This window comes from Sycon ciliatum, chromosome 8 (assembly GCF_964019385.1).
Source record: "Sycon ciliatum chromosome 8, ocSycCili1.1, whole genome shotgun sequence".
Lineage (NCBI taxonomy): Eukaryota > Metazoa > Porifera > Calcarea > Leucosolenida > Sycettidae > Sycon > Sycon ciliatum.
In genome coordinates, this window is record NC_088650.1 from 30,195,442 (window position 1) to 30,218,660 (window position 23,219).

At 48.3% G+C, this 23,219-nt stretch overlaps 1 protein-coding gene across 1 annotated transcript in view; it reads left to right on the top strand.

The window, feature by feature from the left end:
- Positions 1-21,093: 21,093 nt before the first annotated feature.
- The window catches only part of LOC135822671 (sorting nexin-13-like), a 28,085-nt gene continuing 25,959 nt past the window's right edge, over positions 21,094-23,219 (top strand). The window contains exons 1-2 of the mRNA XM_065335479.1: positions 21,094-21,282; positions 22,926-23,028. Coding sequence (XP_065191551.1) covers positions 21,164-21,282; positions 22,926-23,028 — 222 coding nt within the window. The 5' untranslated portion in view covers positions 21,094-21,163. The remainder of the gene's footprint in view (positions 21,283-22,925; positions 23,029-23,219) is intronic.

Consider the following 23,219-nt stretch of genomic DNA (forward strand, 5'->3'; position numbering starts at 1 on the left):
TCTCTCTCTCCTCTCTCTCTCTCTCTCCCTCTCTCTCTCCCTCTCTCTCTCTCTCTCTCTTTCTTTTTTTCTTTCTCTCTGTGAGTATGTTACTATTATACTGTCTTGGCCAATCGCAAAAGATGAGTTTCAGTTACATGTATACTAGGGCTGGGACTTTTCGTGGGAATCAGTGGGAGGAAGGAGAAGGCATGAACCGCCCGGGGCGGGAGTCTCACTGCCTTCTGCGCCTGGGCTCGACATGATTAGCGCGCGAGTAGCTTTATACACCCTCCGGGCTCCCAGCGCTGGCTCAGATCCAATCCAGAGTCGGAGTCGCAAAATATGTAATGATATAATGATAGATATTCTCTGATCAGAGCAAGTAGGGGGGGGGGGGGGAGCTTGATTTGTCTACTGCTGTGTAATACCGGTAAGTTACTTACTTGTACGACACTCTACTAGTATCACCAAGAGTACATGAAAACCATTTTTCATGTACGAGGTGATTTGGAGGTGATTTGGCTGTTTTAACGTGGTTGTAAAATGACGTTTTGTCAGCCACTTCTAGGCAAGCTACATGCACGTCCAAATGAAGTGTTGCAAGTGGAAGTGCTATCCTTCATGCCCGTTGTGTAAAAAAAATGGAAATGATCCCCCTTTGGAAAGTGTCTTGAATCATGCCCTACTTTCATAGTATTTTCAGCATTCCAAATTATTATAATTATTGGTGTGTCATTTTTTAACAAATTTGTAAAATGGCATCACAAACTGGGATATTCGGTCATCAATGTTCTGAAGTTGATAGTTATCACCTCAAGGATTGCTAGTGGATGAAAATTAATCTGTCAACTGCATTGTATGCTGCGAAAGCTGTGTTTTTGAATTTGTAACTAGTGGCTGTATCATACGGTGGAATTGGATACTAGTAGGTAGCATAGCATCGCAGCCATGTATTCGTTCTCACATACTAGTAGTGTATTCCGTGACCTACTGTTCTTCATTATTGTCTTTAGTGATGGCAAGACGGCCTGACCTCGTCCAAAGGCCCTCCGGAAGCTATTCACTGCCCTCCTCATCCATTCAGGGGCTTATTTTACACTTTTTACACAAAATGGCAAAGCACCCACGTACCACCGGCGTGGCAGGGAAAATTAAATTACATGCACCAAATGTTCTGGTCAATGGTAAACTGGCTCTCATTTGCCACCATGTACCACCCATGTAACTGTTTCGATACAGCCATCCGCGGAGCAGAGAAGCCGATGTGATAATCGACCGTGTTGGTCGGGCATGCCTAGCGCTAGCGCCTTATCATCAACAGAGTAGATCTACGACTCGTACTGACTGTGACTGTACTTTATAGTGCATGCTAGCGTACACGGTACAGCACTACATTAGCCTAGGGAGGTTTCGCTCTACGGAATTACGTATGAAAATAACGTATGAACTGCACGGAATTTTCATACGTAAAAATCAGAGCTGTTGGGCTTCGCTCTACGTGATTTCTCCACGACTGCCAAACATGCGTTGTTGCTTTGGAGACGCGTTGGCTGCATGCGCCCACCTGTTATACGCACACCCATATTTGGATCCCGACCCCGGTATGATTCCATTACCCCTAGCCCTGCATGCAGTAATTCGTACACATTCCATTACCCCCTACCCCTAGGCCCTACCCTTGCATGCAGTAATTCATACGCACTCCACTACCCCCTACCCCTACCCCTGCATGCTGTAGTTCATACGCACTCCATTACCCCCTACCCCTAGCCCTGCATGCAGTAATTCGTACACATTCCATTACCCCCTACCCCTGCATGCAGTAGTTCATACGCATTCCATTACCCCCTACCCCTGGCCCTGCATGCATTAGTTTGTACACACTTCATAACCATATTTGACCCATTATCCCCTACCCCTATCCCTAGCCTTGCATGCAGTAGTTCGTACGTACACACTTATAACCATATTTGACCCATTTCCCCGCTGCCCCTGCATGTTATAATAATTATTAATACCGTACACATTTGTAGCCCGTTTTCCCTCCTTCTGCCCCTGCACATAAAACCCACCGTACACTTGATCTAATTACATCCCTTTATAGTGTACATAGTCGGGCTATACACATAATAATGCGCGCCCAGCTAAAAGGGCGCGCTCATGCATTGTACCGTACATTCTATTCTAGTTCACTCTAAGATAACCAAACTTCGATAATCTAGTCAGAAGAAGAATCCACTCCCTAATGTTGATGTCGAATAATTCTGTCCTCGTCGTGAGATAATATATACTTTACCAACTCTCGTAAACTGGTCTCTCTGGTGTGTGAATAGACAACATTGTGAATTGACAACATTGGCGCCCAACTTTGGCTCTAATTACCCACTCCCTTCGCTCTACCGACTACCAACAACTCTGTAATGAATATTCCCGGTGCCTTTCACTTCCCCGCGTGAGTAACTTCGATAAGCTTGTGTATCATATTAGTCATAAGTGCTTCTGCCTACCGTTGTGTTCTTGTTCGTTTTCCTTTTGTGTTAATTGGTGTCCTTTTGTGGTGTTTCGGGTGCATCAGACTTATCAGCCTTACTGTCTAGTGTAGCATACTTAGTACGAACCTGTTCGGTCTTCCATATTTGATCTTGAAAAAAAAAAAAAAAAAAAACTTCAATATGTCAAGTCAATCTTCTTGGATAATGCCCCGTCCATTCTCAGGCAAAGAGAACGAGGATTTCGAAGCATTCTTATTAGATTTCGATAATGCTTGTGATGCCAATGGTTGGGATGATACTACCGTTCTGGCTCGGCCTGTCCGTCCAGCCCCCATAAGAACCCGAGGGGAAGCATCTGGTTCACACTATACGGTTACACCATCTCCTGTTACGTCTACCCCGGCCCCACCTAAAGAGGCTACATTTTATACTCGGTACTCTGAAGCTTGTTCGGACGGTCCTTACGCACCTGACGATATTCCAACACCAAAGATTCATTATGCTGATGATACAAAGTCCAAGTCTAGTGCCAGTAGTAGTAAGCCAGATGCCTCCCTCCCCACTAAAGACTATCAGTGTCCGGGTCCCCTTGGTCGTGGTTCAGATGTTGGGACTCCCGTTACTCATAACCCCTTTCTGACTGCTCTGGAGGCGAAGGATGAAGATGCTGCACGCAAACTTCACTGTAAACTTGTATTGTTAAAGAGGTCACTTCGTGACAGTGCTGCACGTTTTCTATTAAGTTTAACAGTGGTAGAATGTGGGCAGTATGACACCCTTCGCAAAATCCTTACTGAGCGATACATGCCAGCCGAAGCCCAGTACGTCCGTAGAACCCAGCTACGTACGAAACGCCGCCAACATGGGGAATCGTTGTCGACTTTAGCCGACGACATTCGTTTGTTGACAGCCAGGGCTTATCCCAGAGCAGGAGTACTAGAGAGGGATGATTATGCCATGGAATCTTTCATTCAGGCTTTAGGCGAGTCATTGCGTGCAAGGGTTAGGGATAGCCAACCTGAAACCATGCAGGATGCACTGCGTAGGGCTCTGTATTTGGAAGCACATTCATTTGCTGATGCCTCTGCCAGACATGAGCGTAATCATAGTCATGATCCGTACAGTGCAGCTGTGTCTTCTGTACGAGATGAGCGTCCCCCTGGGTCTGGTTCAAAGGGTAATAGTAGTACCTCCCGTGCACAGCAGTACAATAATGAACCTGATACGCTCACCCGTCTCTGTTTGGCAGTAGAGAAACTAGAGACTCGCCTGTCTGCCCCTGTTAGTACTTTTAATGGTGATCCCCATAAAGGCCGTAAACCCCAGTACGATTCTTCCCATAATGAACCTATCTCTAATTCTGCCCGCTCTTATGGCACAGGCCCGTCCCGTGGCTCAGTCCAGGGCCCACCTTCTTTTGAGTCTGGTTACCAGACCTCCCATCATGATAATTATGCTAGGCGTTATGACCCTCCCCGTGGCTCAGTCCAGGGCCCACCTTCCTTTGAGTCTGGTTATCAGCCCCCCTATCATGATCCGTCCCGTGGCTCAGTCCAGGGCCCACCTTCTTTTGAGTCTGGTTACCAGACCTCCCATCATGATAATTATGCTCGGCGTTATGACCCTCCCCGTGGCTCAGTCCCGGGTCCACCTTCTTTTGAGTCGGGTTATCACGATCACCCTATGCCACATGGTCCTCCCCGTAATTTTGATCATGATGCATCCTATGCTGCTCGTCCTGATCCAGGGATGGCTTATGGTCCCCCTCCACCCCGCAATAAACAAGGTTCCGGGTATAGTCCTCCTCGTCATGGTCCCCGTCCACATAACAGTCGAGTTGAGTTTAGGGACAACAGGAATGGGTATCGTCCTCCTGGCCCATCTTCCCAGCCCACCCGTTTCCATAACAGCCATTTAAACTAGTTACTGAGGCAGATTCTTCAAAGCTTGTCCGTAACTGTGATTATTCTACTCCATTTGAAGTTCCTGCCGATGACTCCGCTCCACATAAGTATTCTAGTAATGAAAGCTTGTCAGTTTTCCCATCTGATAAGGATTCTAATTGTTCCAATAATTTTAAAAGTAAGGCTGATGGTTTGTTGCAGTCCGCTGTGCCCTTGAGTGATGCTGATTTTCATTCTGGGTATGACGGGGACTCACCTGTTGGTTATGAAGTGCTTGTGGATGAATCTCCGCGGGAAGCCCTTTATTCTAAGTATTTAGAGTGTTGTGATGATGACTTGGAGGCACATGTCCCCCTTTTGCATGATGTTGAAGAAGATGAGGATGAACCCCTTCTTTCAGTTGTGCCTCCACGTCCTGTTTACAACACCCCCCAGAGTAGTCTTAATGCCCTACAGATGTTGATGGATGAAAATACGGATGTAACACCCGTTTTGCCGCTCGACTCCGCTGTTCAATTATTCATGGCCGAGAATTTAGACGAAACGCCTGTTTTGCCTTTCTGGTCTCCGGTCCAAGTAATGATGGAAAGCAATTTTGATACCACGCCCGTGTTACTTGCTGAAAAAGCTGGTTTTCACGATGACTTATCTGACGATGAGGAATACCTCGACTTGACCATCCCTAATGTTTCTGCACGCTCTAACGGATTTTACGTATCCGGTACTTTTGAGTTCTCCAATACAGCTGATAATTCAATTACCCCTGTTCACATACGCCGTATTCTAATTGATACGGGTGCCGCTGTTTCCCTAGTTAGCGAAAGTGTCCTTAAGCAGTCTGATGTTTTTCCGGATTACCACAGTGTTGAAGATTTATTAGGTGTAAGGCGTCTATATTCTGCAGAGGGCCGCCCCATGGAATTTTCGGGAGCCGTTACCTTTTCATTGCAGCTAGACCAGACCAGCACCCCCTTGGAATTTTCAGCCATCGTAGTTCCTCATTTACATGAAGACTTCTTATTAGGTGCAGACGTGCTAGTTAAATATGGCATAATTTTGAACATGAGTAATTGTACGTTGAGCTGGAGTGGAAGTTCGACTCCTCTAGTACCGTACATCCCCCGTAGAACTGTAGAGCCGCGGTCTCCAGTTCAGGACACTGCTGACACTTTGCATGAGCTGGTGCATTTCCCCCGCAGAACTGTGGAGCCACAGTCTCCAGTTCAAGGTAGCGATGTAATTTTGAATGAGCTTGTGAGCATCCCAGCTCGTTCAGAAGTAATTGCCATAGGCAGAATTGCATGTTCTTACTCGACTGGCTTGGTTGAGAGAATGCCCTCCCCTAATTGCAGTTCTGTACTAGTAGGTTCTACCTTGGTCAAGTCGAGTGTTGCCGGCGAAGTTCCTGTTCGTTTACTAAATCCGTCAGATTCCCCGATAGTTTTGCGTGAGCATCATCCCATCGCCACTTGGCATGGAATGGAATCTTTTTCATTCGCTGAGTTGGACGATTTTTCGCCCACAGGTTCTCCTGTGGAAGGAGCGGCAAACCCATCAACATCTGCCACTGTATCCTCCGAGGAAAGAACATTTTCTCCCCGTAATGAGACCCCGGATAGTGTAATTAGTAACTCTGGAGTCCAGTTCCACGGTACAAGACCCCCAGAATTTGTTAATTACCACCCTTCCACTCCGATTGCTACTGGGGATAGTACTGGGGATGACTTCTTCCAGAGCCCTCGTCCACCGGAACACCATTTTTGTAATAACGTACATACTTCCCCACAACAATCGGTAGACGTTTCAACATTATTTGATTTTTCTGGCTGCTCCGCCTCTGAGCACCAGTTGACCCAACTAAAACATGTCTTGAACGAGTTTGCGGATGTCATTGCCCAAAACGACTCGGAGATTGGTTGCACTACTGCAACAGCTCACACGATTGATGTTGGTGATTCCCGTCCCATCAATCAAGCCCCGAGACGTTTGGCCCCTACCAAGGCAAATGAAGTACGGAAACACGTGCAAGACATGTTAGATAATGATGTAGTAGAGCCCAGTGCCTCCCCTTGGTCTAGTCCAGTGGTTTTAGTAGCCAAGTCTGATGGTTCTACCCGATTTTGCGTAGACTATCGGAAGCTGAATGCAGTGACACTGAAGGATGCCCATCCTCTCCCAAGGATAGATGATACCCTGGATCATCTTTGGGGTGCCCACTTTTTCAGTACTTTAGATCTCCAAGCTGGGTATTGGCAAGTGCCAATGGCCGAAGATTCTAAAGAGAAGACTGCTTTCAGCACACCCGATGGTTTATTCCAATTCACGCGAATGCCCTTTGGCCTGACCAATGCTCCTGCCACTTTTCAGCGACTCATGAATGCAACCCTCCGCGGCTTGACCTTTGACGCCTGTCTGATTTATCTAGATGATGTCATCATTTTTTCTAGTACCTTTGACGAACACCTTGACCGTCTCCGTAAAGTCTTGTCCGCTTTACGTCGAGCTGGGTTGAAGTTGAAGCCCCGTAAATGCAAGCTTTTGAGACAGACCGTACCCTACCTTGGTTTTCTAGTCTCATCACAGGGCATTGCTGCTAACCCTGAGAAGTTTGCTCCTGTTGTTTCTTGGAAGCCCCCCACCACAGTTAAAGGCATTCGTGTTTTTCTTGGCTTCACTGGCTATTACCGCCGTTTCATTGAGAACTATGCTGAAAAAGCTGCCCCACTTGTTGCTTTGACCAAGAAAAGTGCTAAGTTCGTGTGGAATACCGAACGACAGGAGGCTTTTGAGGCGTTGAGACAGAACGTTATTCAAGCACCTGTATTGGCATTTCCCAATTTTACTCAACCTTTCATTCTGGACACTGATGCTTCCAATTTTGGCCTCGGTGCTGTCCTTTCACAAATTGACAGTGCTGGTTTGGAACGCCCCATTGCATTTGCTAGTAGGTCTCTTTCCAAGACGGAGTGCAACTACTCTGTTACCCGCCGTGAATTGTTAGCAATTGTCTGGGCCACCCACCATTTCCGTACTTACCTTCTGAGCAGCCACTTTCTGTTGCGTACAGACCACTCTGCTTTAACCTGGCTTAAAACTTTTACATCTCCCGAAGGTCAAGTAGCGCGATGGAATGAGCATTTGGCAGAGTATGATTTTCAAATTGAACATCGCCCTGGTGCCCGGCACGCAAACGCTGATGCTCTTTCCCGAATAGACTTTGATCAACCGGCAGGTGCGATTTTATCCACGGCCGATGAGGTTCTTTCGGATGCCCACGTGCGTGCCGTAACTGTAGATCTAGATGACAGTGACTCCGATCTCTGGCAGAACGCCGTAGCAGATGACCCCGACATCAGTTTAGTCGTCAAACGCTTACAAGATGCCCGAAGTACCGAAAATGATGAACCTTGTGCAGTTATTCTCCAGGGGGATTCAAATATTGTCCGTACTTTGTTAACCCAACAAAGCAAACTTACTATTTCCAATAACATTCTTTACCGTACTATTGATGCAACTCTGGATAGGGAGTCTTACAAACAACTGGTTGTCCCTACCTCCTTACGTGACCGGGTACTTGCCTTAGCCCATGACCACCCCTCCTCTGGTCATTTTGGAGTCGATAGGACCCTAGCCCGCTTACGTTTAACGTGCTACTGGCCCAATATGTCAACTAGTGTGGCTTTGTATTGCCGCAACTGTAATGTCTGTGCAGTGTGTAAGAACCCTCGGCCACTGCCTCGAGCGGGCATGTCTCACGTAAAAGCTGGCGAGCCGTTCGAAACCATTGCACTGGACATTATGGGACCCTTACCTTCCACTTCCAATAATAATAAGTATATTCTCGTCATTGGGGATTACTTTACCAAATGGCTTGAGATCATTCCATTACCCAATATTACTGCCCAAACCGTTGCCGTGGCCTTAGTTGAGCGAATTTTTGTACGTTTCGGTGCTCCTGAGAAAATCCATTCCGACCAAGGATCACAATTCTGCTCACAGCTGTTTCTAGAATTGTGCAAACGGTTTGATGTGAAAAAGACTCGGACAACCCCGTACCACCCAATGTGTGATGGCATGATTGAACGCGCTAACCGCACGATTCAAGTCATGCTCCGAGCTTTCATTGATTCAGCTGATTGTGATTCGTGGGATGAACGGTTGCCGCTGGCACAACTGGCCTACAATACGAGTGTGCATAATTCCACTCACTATACCCCATTCTTCTTACTGTTCGGAAGGGAGGCCCGTCTGCCCCTAGATTTGTTATGCCCCACCCCAGACCCTACGCCTGTCACTTTCAGCCCCACCTCCTATGTTATCCGTTTGAGGGAACGTTTAGAGGCGGCCTATAGGTTAGTCAGAGACCATTTGGATGTTGGCCACCGCCGTGCTAAGACCAACTATGATCTGAAGGCCAATGCCGATACCTTGAAAGTAGGACAGTTTGTTTGGCTTTACCGACACCCCCAGGCTGGTGACAGTCCTAAGTTGTTCCGGTATTGGGATGGTCCATGGCAAGTTTCTGTAGTTCATTCCCCCCTGGTTTATACCATTAAGCGGCTTGGTGTCCATTCAGCCCGCCGCACCACCGTTATGACCGTCCACAGGAATAGATTAAAGCGTATTTTTGGACCCGTAAACCTTCCCCCTGTGGACGCCCCGGTTAACCCACCTCCAGCTCCCATAATGGCGGGAGTCACCATTCCCCGCCTGCCCTCGTCGTTCACACCCTTATTCTGAGACCTCCAGCTGAGTGTTCGTCCTCGCTGTTGCAGTGTCCCTCAGTCATTTTTTTTTTTTTAAGTAATCTCCAGCCGAGTGTTCGTCCTCGCTGTCGAAGTCCCCTCCGTCATCTTAAGCTTTAATCTCCAGCCGAGTGTTCGTCCTCGCTGTCGAGTTTGACCTGTGGATGTTGGTGTGTCTGCTGTGGTGTCCGGTGTGGCGTGTTTGTTTTTTCTCTCTGTTGGTTTCGGTTGCGCGTGGTGTGCAGGACCATCACCCTGCAACTCGACCAACCCCCTCCTTCATCGCATCACCACCGACATCACTACCAGCAACACCACCAGCAACACCACCAGCAACACCACCAACATCACCCCCGACTCCACCACCAACATCACCCCCGACTCCACCACCAACATCACCCCCGACTCCACCACCAACATCACCCCCGACATCACCACCAACCAAATCTTCGACAACACCTTCAACAACAAATACAACATCAACTACTACCACCACACCCTTCCCAGCACACAACACCAACACGCCCATTAATGCCACCGGAGGATGCTCGACGGACAATTGAGCGACGCCGCCAGACCCGCCATACCCGCCGCTGTCGAACCCCCGCTTTCATCGCCAGGTCTCGGCGACGGGCCGCAGCTCGCCTTCAACAGCGGGCCCGACCCCGGGCGATACCACCCCCACCGACCACGCCCCCACCGACCACACCTCCACCACCACCACCGCCACCGTCGAACCCGTCTGGCCGGTTCGATCGCTTCAACCAGGATTCAGAACTGGTTTCAGAGGCCGACTGGTCCGATGAAGAGTACAACCCTTGACTGTGTTTCCCCTCCTATTTTCCCTGTGTGGTAATATTTGTTCTTCATACACGTTTGCTATGTCGAGAGGTTTTGCATCCTCGACGCCCTTTCCCCCTTTTCCATCCGTGTCGAGCTGCTTTGAATCCTCCACGCCCTTTCCCATTTGTGTCGAGATGCTTTGAATCCTCCACGCCCTTTCCCATTTGTGTCGAGATGTTTAGAAATCCTCGACGCCCCTTCCTCCTTTCCATCCGTGTCGAGTTGTTTTGAATCCTTCGCGCCCTTTTCCCTCTTTCCCCCTCTAAATATTTTCACGCCAACTGACCCTATCAATTCCAACTGTCACGGTTTATATATTTTTTTCATTCAGACTTTGCGATTTCCCAACTCCCAAAGTTCCCTCTATTTACCCTTCCCACAATCATTTAATTAAGCCCCTTTGCTTTTCATCTCCAGCTGAGTGTTCGTCCTCGCTGTGGAGTTTAGCCCCTTTGTTTCCACGCCTCCAGCTGAGTGTTCGTCCTCGCTGTTGAGTTTCCCCCAACAGCTTTTGCATTCTTGTTGTGTACTTGTGGTTGTGTTTTGTTTTGTGTTCGTTCTGAGTTGTGCGACTCCTGATCTTCTCTGCTTGCGCCTACTCTTCTTTTGGTTCCCTCTTTCTTCTCTCTACCTCTCTTTCTGTCATTCACTTGCCTTACACGTGTTCTGTTTGTACATGCGGGTGTCTGCGGAATGCGTGCATGTCAGACTCGTATGTGCGTAGTGGTTTACATGTCCGTATATGTGTGCTAGTTAAAATGCATGCCTCATTTGTAGTATTATCAATTTTTCGTTCCTAGATCGTGGGGACACGATTTTTTGTTCCCCACGGGGGGAGGTAATGTTATACGCACACCCATATTTGGATCCCGACCCCGGTATGATTCCATTACCCCTAGCCCTGCATGCAGTAATTCGTACACATTCCATTACCCCCTACCCCTACCCTTGCATGCAGTAATTCATACGCACTCCACTACCCCCTACCCCTACCCCTGCATGCTGTAGTTCATACGCACTCCATTACCCCCTACCCCTAGCCCTGCATGCAGTAGTTCGTACACATTCCATTACCCCCTACCCCTGCATGCTGTAGTTCATACGCATTCCATTACCCCCTACCCCTGGCCCTGCATGCATTAGTTTGTACACACTTCATAACCATATTTGACCCATTATCCCCTACCCCTATCCCTAGCCTTGCATGCAGTAGTTCGTACGTACACACTTATAACCATATTTGACCCATTTCCCCGCTACCCCTGCATGTTATAATTAATACCGTACACATTTGTAGCCCGTTTTCCCTCCTTCTGCCCCTGCACATAAAACCCACCGTACATTTGATCTAATTACATCCCTTTATAGTGTACATAGTCGGGCTATACACATAATATACGCGCCCAGCTAAATGGGCGCGCTCATGCATTGTACCGTACATTCTATTCTAGTTCACTCTAAGATAACCAAACTTCGATAATCTAGTCAGAAGAAGAATCCACTCCCTAATGTTGATGTCGAATAATTCTGTCCTCGTCGTGAGATAATATATACTTTACCAACTCTCGTAAACTGGTCTCTCTGGTGTGTGAATAGACAACATTGTGAATTGACAACACACCGTATGCACCATGAACCGAAACCGCGTTTTCCATGATATTATGCACGTGGTGTACGGTGTGCATGTGTGTACCTTGTGTTTCGCGCGGCTTGAATGTTGCCATGGACAAATGCGGAAAATGCGAAAAAATATTTCAAAAAGTCCTACGGAGGACCCAACGTAGGAAAGAGCTCTCCTACGGAAATCCGTAGAGAGATTTACGTATGAAAGTTGCCCGGCCTCGCTCCCCGGCGCGTACGACATACGGATTTTCATACGTAATTACGTAGAGCGAAACCTCCCTAATAGCAAGAGTACATAAACAAGAGTGTGCAACTCCAGCTATGGGGTCTGCGACTCTGCGACGGCAGAACTTCACATCACGTGATGAACCCGTGCACTCTAGTGCATGATAGATACTGGGTTGTACGCAGCCCAGCTTTGGGTACAACTCTCGTGTGGTCACTTTGCACTGTTTGCCAGCATAACCTTTTGAACCATGTCACGTGATGTGAAGTTCTGCCGTCGCAGCACAGCATAGAGGTTGTGCAGGCAGTTGCACACTCTTGGTTATGTACATGTATGTTGTCAATTCACAATGTTGTCTATTCACACACCAGAGAGACCAGTTTACGAGAGTTGGTAAAGTATATATTATCTCACGACGAGGACAGAATTATTCGACATCAACATTAGGGAGTGGATTCTTCTTCTGACTAGATTATCGAAGTTTGGTTATCTTAGAGTGAACTAGAATAGAATGTACGGTACAATGCATGAGCGCGCCCATTTAGCTGGGCGCGTATATTATGTGTATAGCCCGACTATGTACACTATAAAGGGATGTAATTAGATCAAATGTACGGTGGGTTTTATGTGCAGGGGCAGAAGGAGGGAAAACGGGCTACAAATGTGTACGGTATTAATTATAACATGCAGGGGTAGCGGGGAAATGGGTCAAATATGGTTATAAGTGTGTACGTACGAACTACTGCATGCAAGGCCGGCTAGGGATAGGGGTAGGGGATAATGGGTCAAATATGGTTATGAAGTGTGTACAAACTAATGCATGCAGGGCCAGGGGTAGGGGGTAATGGAATGCGTATGAACTACAGCATGCAGGGGTAGGGGGTAATGGAATGTGTACGAACTACTGCATGCAGGGCTAGGGGTAGGGGGTAATGGAGTGCGTATGAACTACTGCATGCAGGGGTAGGGGGTAATGGAATGTGTACGAATTACTGCATGCAGGGCTAGGGGTAGGGGGTAATGGAGTGCGTATGAATTACTGCATGCAAGGGTAGGGGTAGGGGGTAATGGAATGTGCCGGGGTCGGGATCCAAATATGGGTGTGCGTATAACATTACCTCCCCCCGTGGGGAACAAAAATCGTGTCCCCACGATCTAGGAACGAAAAATTGATAATACTACAAATGAGGCATGCATTTTAACTAGCACACATATACGGACATGTAAACCACTACGCACATACGAGTCTGACATGCACGCATTCCGCAGACACCCGCATGTACAAACAGAACACGTGTAAGGCAAGTGAATGACAGAAAGAGAGGTAGAGAGAAGAAAGAGGGAACCAAAAGAAGAGTAGATCAGGAGTCGCACAACTCAGAACGAACACAAAACAAAACACAACCACAAGCACACAACAAGAATGCAAAAGCTGTTGGGGGAAACTCAACAGCGAGGACGAACACTCAGCTGGAGGCGTGGAAACTCAACAGCGAGGACGAACACTCAGCTGGAGGCGTGGAAACAAAGGGGCTAAACTCCACAGCGAGGACGAACACTCAGCTGGAGATGAAAAGCAAAGGGGCTTAATTAAATGATTGTGGGAAGGGTAAATAGAGGGAACTTTGGAAGTTGGGAAATCGCAAAGTCTGAATGAAAAAAATATATAAACCGTGACAGTTGGAATTGATAGGGTCAGTTGGCGTGAAAATATTTAGAGGGGGAAAGAGGGAAAAGGGCGTGGAGGATTCAAAGCATCTCGACACGGATGGAAAAGGGGGAAGGGGCGTGGAGGATTTCTAAACATCTCGACACAAATGGGAAAGGGCGTGGAGGATTCAAAGCATCTCGACACAAATGGGAAAGGGCGTGGAGGATTCAAAGCATCTCGACACGGATGGAAAGGGGGAAAGGGCGTCGAGGATGCAAAACCTCTCGACATAGCAAACGTGTATGAAGAACAAATATTACCACACAGGGAAAATAGGAGGGGAAACACAGTCAAGGGTTGTACTCTTCATCGGACCAGTCGGCCTCTGAAACCAGTTCTGAATCCTGGTTGAATCGATCGAACCGGCCAGACGGGTTCGACGGTGGCGGTGGTGGTGGTGGAGGTGTGGTCGGTGGGGGCGTGGTCGGTGGGGGTGGTATCGCCCGGGGTCGGGCCCGCTGTTGAAGGCGAGCTGCGGCCCGTCGCCGAGACCTGGCGATGAAAGCGGGGGTTCGACAGCGGCGGGTATGGCGGGTCTGGCGGCGTCGCTCAATTGTCCGTCGAGCATCCTCCGGTGGCATTAATGGGCGTGTTGGTGTTGTGTGCTGGGAAGGGTGTGGTGGTAGTAGTTGATGTTGTATTTGTTGTTGTACTCGACTGTTATGTGGACGGGGACCATGACGAGGAGGACCATACCCGGAACCTTGTTTACTACGGGGTGGAGGGGGACCATAAGCCATCCCTTGATCGGGACGAGCAGCATAGGATGCATCATGATCAAAATTACGGGGAGGACCATGTGGCATAGGGTGATCGTGATAACCCGACTCAAAAGAAGGTGGACCCGGGACTGAGCCACGGGGAGGGTCATAACGCCTAGCATAATTATCGTGATAGGGGGGGCTGATAACCAGACTCAAAGGAAGGTGGGCCCTGGACTGAGCCACGGGGAGGGTCATAACGCCTAGCATAATTATCATGATGGGAGGTCTGGTAACCAGACTCAAAAGAAGGTGGGCCGGCCCTGGACTGAGCCACGGGACGGGCCTGTGCCATAAGAGCGAGCAGAATTAGAGGTAGGTTCATTATGGGAAGAATCGTACTGGGGTTTACGGCCTTTATGGGGATCACCATTAAAAGTACTAACAGGGGCAGACAGGCGAGTCTCTAGTTTCTCTACTGCCAAACAGAGACGGGTGAGCGTATCAGGTTCATTATTGTACTGCTGTGCACGGGAGGTACTACTATTACCCTTTGAACCAGACCCAGGGGGACGCTCATCTCGTACAGAAGACACAGCTGCACTGTACGGATCATGACTATGATTACGCTCATGTCTGGCAGAGGCATCAGCAAATGAATGTGCTTCCAAATACAGAGCCCTACGCAGTGCATCCTGCATGGTTTCAGGTTGGCTATCCCTAACCCTTGCACGCAATGACTCGCCTAAAGCCTGAATGAAAGATTCCATGGCATAATCATCCCTCTCTAGTACTCCTGCTCTGGGATAAGCCCTGGCTGTCAACAAACGAATGTCGTCGGCTAAAGTCGACAACGATTCCCCATGTTGGCGGCGTTTCGTACGTAGCTGGGTTCTACGGACGTACTGGGCTTCGGCTGGCATGTATCGCTCAGTAAGGATTTTGCGAAGGGTGTCATACTGCCCACATTCTACCACTGTTAAACTTAATAGAAAACGTGCAGCACTGTCACGAAGTGACCTCTTTAACAATACAAGTTTACAGTGAAGTTTGCGTGCAGCATCTTCATCCTTCGCCTCCAGAGCAGTCAGAAAGGGGTTATGAGTAACGGGAGTCCCAACATCTGAACCACGACCAAGGGGACCCGGACACTGATAGTCTTTAGTGGGGAGGGAGGCATCTGGCTTACTACTACTGGCACTAGACTTGGACTTTGTATCATCAGCATAATGAATCTTTGGTGTTGGAATATCGTCAGGTGCGTAAGGACCGTCCGAACAAGCTTCAGAGTACCGAGTATAAAATGTAGCCTCTTTAGGTGGGGCCGGGGTAGACGTAACAGGAGATGGTGTAACCGTATAGTGTGAACCAGATGCTTCCCCTCGGGTTCTTATGGGGGCTGGACGGACAGGCCGAGCCAGAACGGTAGTATCATCCCAACCATTGGCATCACAAGCATTATCGAAATCTAATAAGAATGCTTCGAAATCCTCGTTCTCTTTGCCTGAGAATGGACGGGGCATTATCCAAGAAGATTGACTTGACATATTGAAGTTTTTTTTTTTTTTTTTTTTCAAGATCAAATATGGAAGACCGAACAGGTTCGTACTAAGTATGCTACACTAGACAGTAAGGCTGATAAGTCTGATGCACCCGAAACACCACAAAAGGACACCAATTAACACAAAAGGAAAACGAACAAGAACACAACGGTAGGCAGAAGCACTTATGACTAATATGATACACAAGCTTATCGAAGTTACTCACGCGGGGAAGTGAAAGGCACCGGGAATATTCATTACAGAGTTGTTGGTAGTCGGTAGAGCGAAGGGAGTGGGTAATTAGAGCCAAAGTTGGGCGCCAATGTTGTCAATTCACAATGTTGTCTATTCACACACCAGAGAGACCAGTTTACGAGAGTTGGTAAAGTATATATTATCTCACGACGAGGACAGAATTATTCGACATCAACATTAGGGAGTGGATTCTTCTTCTGACTAGATTATCGAAGTTTGGTTATCTTAGAGTGAACTAGAATAGAATGTACGGTACAATGCATGAGCGCGCCCATTTAGCTGGGCGCGTATATTATGTGTATAGCCCGACTATGTACACTATAAAGGGATGTAATTAGATCAAATGTACGGTGGGTTTTATGTGCAGGGGCAGAAGGAGGGAAAACGGGCTACAAATGTGTACGGTATTAATTATAACATGCAGGGGTAGCGGGGAAATGGGTCAAATATGGTTATAAGTGTGTACGTACGAACTACTGCATGCAAGGCTAGGGATAGGGGTAGGGGATAATGGGTCAAATATGGTTATGAAGTGTGTACAAACTAATGCATGCAGGGCCAGGGGTAGGGGGTAATGGAATGCGTATGAACTACAGCATGCAGGGGTAGGGGGTAATGGAATGTGTACGAACTACTGCATGCAGGGCTAGGGGTAGGGGGTAATGGAGTGCGTATGAACTACTGCATGCAGGGGTAGGGGGTAATGGAATGTGTACGAATTACTGCATGCAGGGCTAGGGGTAGGGGGTAATGGAGTGCGTATGAATTACTGCATGCAAGGGTAGGGGTAGGGGGTAATGGAATGTGCCGGGGTCGGGATCCAAATATGGGTGTGCGTATAACATTACCTCCCCCCGTGGGGAACAAAAATCGTGTCCCCACGATCTAGGAACGAAAAATTGATAATACTACAAATGAGGCATGCATTTTAACTAGCACACATATACGGACATGTAAACCACTACGCACATACGAGTCTGACATGCACGCATTCCGCAGACACCCGCATGTACAAACAGAACACGTGTAAGGCAAGTGAATGACAGAAAGAGAGGTAGAGAGAAGAAAGAGGGAACCAAAAGAAGAGTAGATCAGGAGTCGCACAACTCAGAACGAACACAAAACAAAACACAACCACAAGCACACAACAAGAATGCAAAAGCTGTTGGGGGAAACTCAACAGCGAGGACGAACACTCAGCTGGAGGCGTGGAAACTCAACAGCGAGGACGAACACTCAGCTGGAGGCGTGGAAACAAAGGGGCTAAACTCCACAGCGAGGACGAACACTCAGCTGGAGATGAAAAGCAAAGGGGCTTAATTAAATGATTGTGGGAAGGGTAAATAGAGGGAACTTTGGAAGTTGGGAAATCGCAAAGTCTGAATGAAAAAAATATATAAACCGTGACAGTTGGAATTGATAGGGTCAGTTGGCGTGAAAATATTTAGAGGGGGAAAGAGGGAAAAGGGCGTGGAGGATTCAAAGCATCTCGACACGGATGGAAAAGGGGGAAGGGGCGTGGAGGATTTCTAAACATCTCGACACAAATGGGAAAGGGCGTGGAGGATTCAAAGCATCTCGACACAAATGGGAAAGGGCGTGGAGGATTCAAAGCATCTCGACACGGATGGAAAGGGGGAAAGGGCGTCGAGGATGCAAAACCTCTCGACATAGCAAACGTGTATGAAGAACAAATATTACCACACAGGGAAAATAGGAGGGGAAACACAGTCAAGGGTTGTACTCTTCATCGGACCAGTCGGCCTCTGAAACCAGTTCTGAATCCTGGTTGAATCGATCGAACCGGCCAGACGGGTTCGACGGTGGCGGTGGTGGTGGTGGAGGTGTGGTCGGTGGGGGCGTGGTCGGTGGGGGTGGTATCGCCCGGGGTCGGGCCCGCTGTTGAAGGCGAGCTGCGGCCCGTCGCCGAGACCTGGCGATGAAAGCGGGGGTTCGACAGCGGCGGGTATGGCGGGTCTGGCGGCGTCGCTCAATTGTCCGTCGAGCATCCTCCGGTGGCATTAATGGGCGTGTTGGTGTTGTGTGCTGGGAAGGGTGTGGTGGTAGTAGTTGATGTTGTATTTGTTGTTGTACTCGACTGTTATGTGGACGGGGACCATGACGAGGAGGACCATACCCGGAACCTTGTTTACTACGGGGTGGAGGGGGACCATAAGCCATCCCTTGATCGGGACGAGCAGCATAGGATGCATCATGATCAAAATTACGGGGAGGACCATGTGGCATAGGGTGATCGTGATAACCCGACTCAAAAGAAGGTGGACCCGGGACTGAGCCACGGGGAGGGTCATAACGCCTAGCATAATTATCGTGATAGGGGGGGCTGATAACCAGACTCAAAGGAAGGTGGGCCCTGGACTGAGCCACGGGGAGGGTCATAACGCCTAGCATAATTATCATGATGGGAGGTCTGGTAACCAGACTCAAAAGAAGGTGGGCCGGCCCTGGACTGAGCCACGGGACGGGCCTGTGCCATAAGAGCGAGCAGAATTAGAGGTAGGTTCATTATGGGAAGAATCGTACTGGGGTTTACGGCCTTTATGGGGATCACCATTAAAAGTACTAACAGGGGCAGACAGGCGAGTCTCTAGTTTCTCTACTGCCAAACAGAGACGGGTGAGCGTATCAGGTTCATTATTGTACTGCTGTGCACGGGAGGTACTACTATTACCCTTTGAACCAGACCCAGGGGGACGCTCATCTCGTACAGAAGACACAGCTGCACTGTACGGATCATGACTATGATTACGCTCATGTCTGGCAGAGGCATCAGCAAATGAATGTGCTTCCAAATACAGAGCCCTACGCAGTGCATCCTGCATGGTTTCAGGTTGGCTATCCCTAACCCTTGCACGCAATGACTCGCCTAAAGCCTGAATGAAAGATTCCATGGCATAATCATCCCTCTCTAGTACTCCTGCTCTGGGATAAGCCCTGGCTGTCAACAAACGAATGTCGTCGGCTAAAGTCGACAACGATTCCCCATGTTGGCGGCGTTTCGTACGTAGCTGGGTTCTACGGACGTACTGGGCTTCGGCTGGCATGTATCGCTCAGTAAGGATTTTGCGAAGGGTGTCATACTGCCCACATTCTACCACTGTTAAACTTAATAGAAAACGTGCAGCACTGTCACGAAGTGACCTCTTTAACAATACAAGTTTACAGTGAAGTTTGCGTGCAGCATCTTCATCCTTCGCCTCCAGAGCAGTCAGAAAGGGGTTATGAGTAACGGGAGTCCCAACATCTGAACCACGACCAAGGGGACCCGGACACTGATAGTCTTTAGTGGGGAGGGAGGCATCTGGCTTACTACTACTGGCACTAGACTTGGACTTTGTATCATCAGCATAATGAATCTTTGGTGTTGGAATATCGTCAGGTGCGTAAGGACCGTCCGAACAAGCTTCAGAGTACCGAGTATAAAATGTAGCCTCTTTAGGTGGGGCCGGGGTAGACGTAACAGGAGATGGTGTAACCGTATAGTGTGAACCAGATGCTTCCCCTCGGGTTCTTATGGGGGCTGGACGGACAGGCCGAGCCAGAACGGTAGTATCATCCCAACCATTGGCATCACAAGCATTATCGAAATCTAATAAGAATGCTTCGAAATCCTCGTTCTCTTTGCCTGAGAATGGACGGGGCATTATCCAAGAAGATTGACTTGACATATTGAAGTTTTTTTTTTTTTTTTTTTTCAAGATCAAATATGGAAGACCGAACAGGTTCGTACTAAGTATGCTACACTAGACAGTAAGGCTGATAAGTCTGATGCACCCGAAACACCACAAAAGGACACCAATTAACACAAAAGGAAAACGAACAAGAACACAACGGTAGGCAGAAGCACTTATGACTAATATGATACACAAGCTTATCGAAGTTACTCACGCGGGGAAGTGAAAGGCACCGGGAATATTCATTACAGAGTTGTTGGTAGTCGGTAGAGCGAAGGGAGTGGGTAATTAGAGCCAAAGTTGGGCGCCAATGTTGTCAATTCACAATGTTGTCTATTCACACACCAGAGAGACCAGTTTACGAGAGTTGGTAAAGTATATATTATCTCACGACGAGGACAGAATTATTCGACATCAACATTAGGGAGTGGATTCTTCTTCTGACTAGATTATCGAAGTTTGGTTATCTTAGAGTGAACTAGAATAGAATGTACGGTACAATGCATGAGCGCGCCCATTTAGCTGGGCGCGTATATTATGTGTATAGCCCGACTATGTACACTATAAAGGGATGTAATTAGATCAAATGTACGGTGGGTTTTATGTGCAGGGGCAGAAGGAGGGAAAACGGGCTACAAATGTGTACGGTATTAATTATAACATGCAGGGGTAGCGGGGAAATGGGTCAAATATGGTTATAAGTGTGTACGTACGAACTACTGCATGCAAGGCTAGGGATAGGGGTAGGGGATAATGGGTCAAATATGGTTATGAAGTGTGTACAAACTAATGCATGCAGGGCCAGGGGTAGGGGGTAATGGAATGCGTATGAACTACAGCATGCAGGGGTAGGGGGTAATGGAATGTGTACGAACTACTGCATGCAGGGCTAGGGGTAGGGGGTAATGGAGTGCGTATGAACTACTGCATGCAGGGGTAGGGGGTAATGGAATGTGTACGAATTACTGCATGCAGGGCTAGGGGTAGGGGGTAATGGAGTGCGTATGAATTACTGCATGCAAGGGTAGGGGTAGGGGGTAATGGAATGTGCCGGGGTCGGGATCCAAATATGGGTGTGCGTATAACATGTACTCTTGCTAATACTAGTAATAGTAATAGTGGTCTTGGAAGTAATTAGTTAGTTGGATGCCAGGGCATCGTCCCAACCCTGAACGGAGTCCCGGGATCCCTGGCACTGCAGACCGGCGGCGCTTTTTCGCGCTTTCACATGATTTCAAACTGTAAAAATATTTATTTGCTGCATGAAACTACGTCACAAGTTCTCACAAGAAGTGTCGACGCGCGTCATGCATGCATGCATGACGGATTCATGTCATGATGGATTGACGCTTTTCGAAAGATGAAAAATTGAAATAGCGCAGCATGGTACAGATGAGAATCCTGCTCAATAATCAGGCTTCTCTGAGAATGTTTCGTCCTGGGTGATGGCGTCTAGACTTGAGACAGCCGGCTGGCTGGTCCTCACAGTTGCGCTATTCCTATCTTCCATAGGTATCAGCACCATTCTCTTTTGGTCCAGCGTCCTTGGTGCTTTCGTGGCAGGGTCAGTCTTGTTTTAGTATTCGTGAATTATTGTTCTGCTCGCTGTGAGAATTGTTTTCATGGTTTAGCTGTACGTATGTTTTCTGGTAGCTACTTGCGGCTATGTGAGAGCAGTGGGTCTTGGTCTCCGGCTCTTTAGTTTACAGCTGCGTTCGCACCCTCCTTCACTTCGGGTCACTGCGTCTCAGAGTTGATTTTTGAATTGTTCTGGGATTTGAGATCACTGTACTTATATGCGTCACGTCAGCCGAATAAGGATACAAAAGAAAAGATTAAATGAAGGCCAGCCTTGTATGTTGTGTGGGGGTGTAGCCACGTGTTCAAGTGGCATGCAGTGTAGTCACTGTATGTGTTGGCCAGAGGGCAACAGAGCAGGCCTGACAGGATAAATAGCCACAGAGAGAATGCGTCTGCAAGCAATGTGCTAAAATTAGTATGATTTAGGGTTCAGAAAAGTTGACCGTTAAACATCGGTACACAATTAGGTGGAGTATTGAAACACGAGAGGAAAATAGTATGTTTAATGTAAAACTCAAAGTTTGAGTGAGGTGCAAAGGGAAATCGAATGTCCTGTGAAAAATGGCTGACTTGTTTTGGCTTAATGTGCAGGTTATGGCGTCGGTGTAAACCTGAGCTGAGCAGTTACTCTCCTCACACGCATTCTCACCCGTCATGCATGTGGCGCCGTCTGTGAATCACCCGTTTATGTCATTCTTGTCACAATCAGCGCTGTTTGGAGAATTTGGGAGCTATTTTATTACTTGAATAGGCCATAGGTTCACCACTATCGCTATTGGAGGCATGGACGAGAGACTCCTTTATTGCGCTACCCACAGAGCTAGATTGGCTCAGTTCATGTGCATTATTGTAACGCTTCCAAATTGTTATGTATTGATGCTGTTGCTCATTCTTCCTCTCTCTCTCTCTCTCTCTCTCTCTCTCTCTCTCTCTCTCTCTCTCTCTCTCTCTCTCTCTCTCTCTCTCTCTCTCTCTCTCTCTCTCTCTCTCTCTCTCTCTCCACACCTTGACCTTGATCTTGCCCATTGTGTAGCTATGGTAGCGCATTGTTATTTCTCCAGTCCACGACAGAATGACTAATGGCGTTTCAGGTTGCCGCTTCGACGGAACATGCGGCCGCAGGCGCAACCGTAGCCAGCAGCAGAGGGTGCCTTGGGTGGTCGACGGGCAATGGTACGCCACTCCGGACGGTTCTGGGCTGCATCGTACCATCCACATGTTGGTACCGGTGGCTCAACCGACGCAAAGTCATCCATAATGACGTCCCTCCACGTCTTGCGTGGACCATGCGCGGGGCGCGGGGCAGGCAGTTCACCGAAGAGAACACACTTTGGCAACCGGTGATCTTCCATCCGTGCCACGTCTCTCCCCCCCCCCCCCCCACACACACACACACATACCCACACTCACTCTTCCTTCCTTCCTCTCTCGCGCTGCTGTTCAAAACGGTTGTGGTCACGACCACCTATGATCGCCACGCAAAGTGGCCATTGGCTACCCCAGCCATGAATTGCTTGGAATAAAAGAAATAAAATAAAATAAATGACCAGCTAAGCAAGAGCAAGACCTATGCTCCTGTTGTTGGTGTTGATGGTGCTGTTGTTGTGGCCTTTGTTCTCTGTTTAGGTTCTTTGTGATTGTGCTGTACCAGGCTATGCACTGGTCGGACAAAACCAAGCAGGATGCTCCCCATCTGCGGCCGAATCCCCCCGTGACGGCCATGGATAAGGTAAGATTCACAGTCAGCTTGCGATAGGGGATGCTGCTGCAGGCCACAAGAAAACAGGCCGCAAGAAAACATTCTGGTAACCTAGCCGTCGATATGTCAGCACTGTGTTTGGTGCTTTAGGTAAAGCGTGTACAGTAACACAGTGGCACTATGCACTCCTTTGGTGTTGATGCCCCCTCCCTGTGCTACTT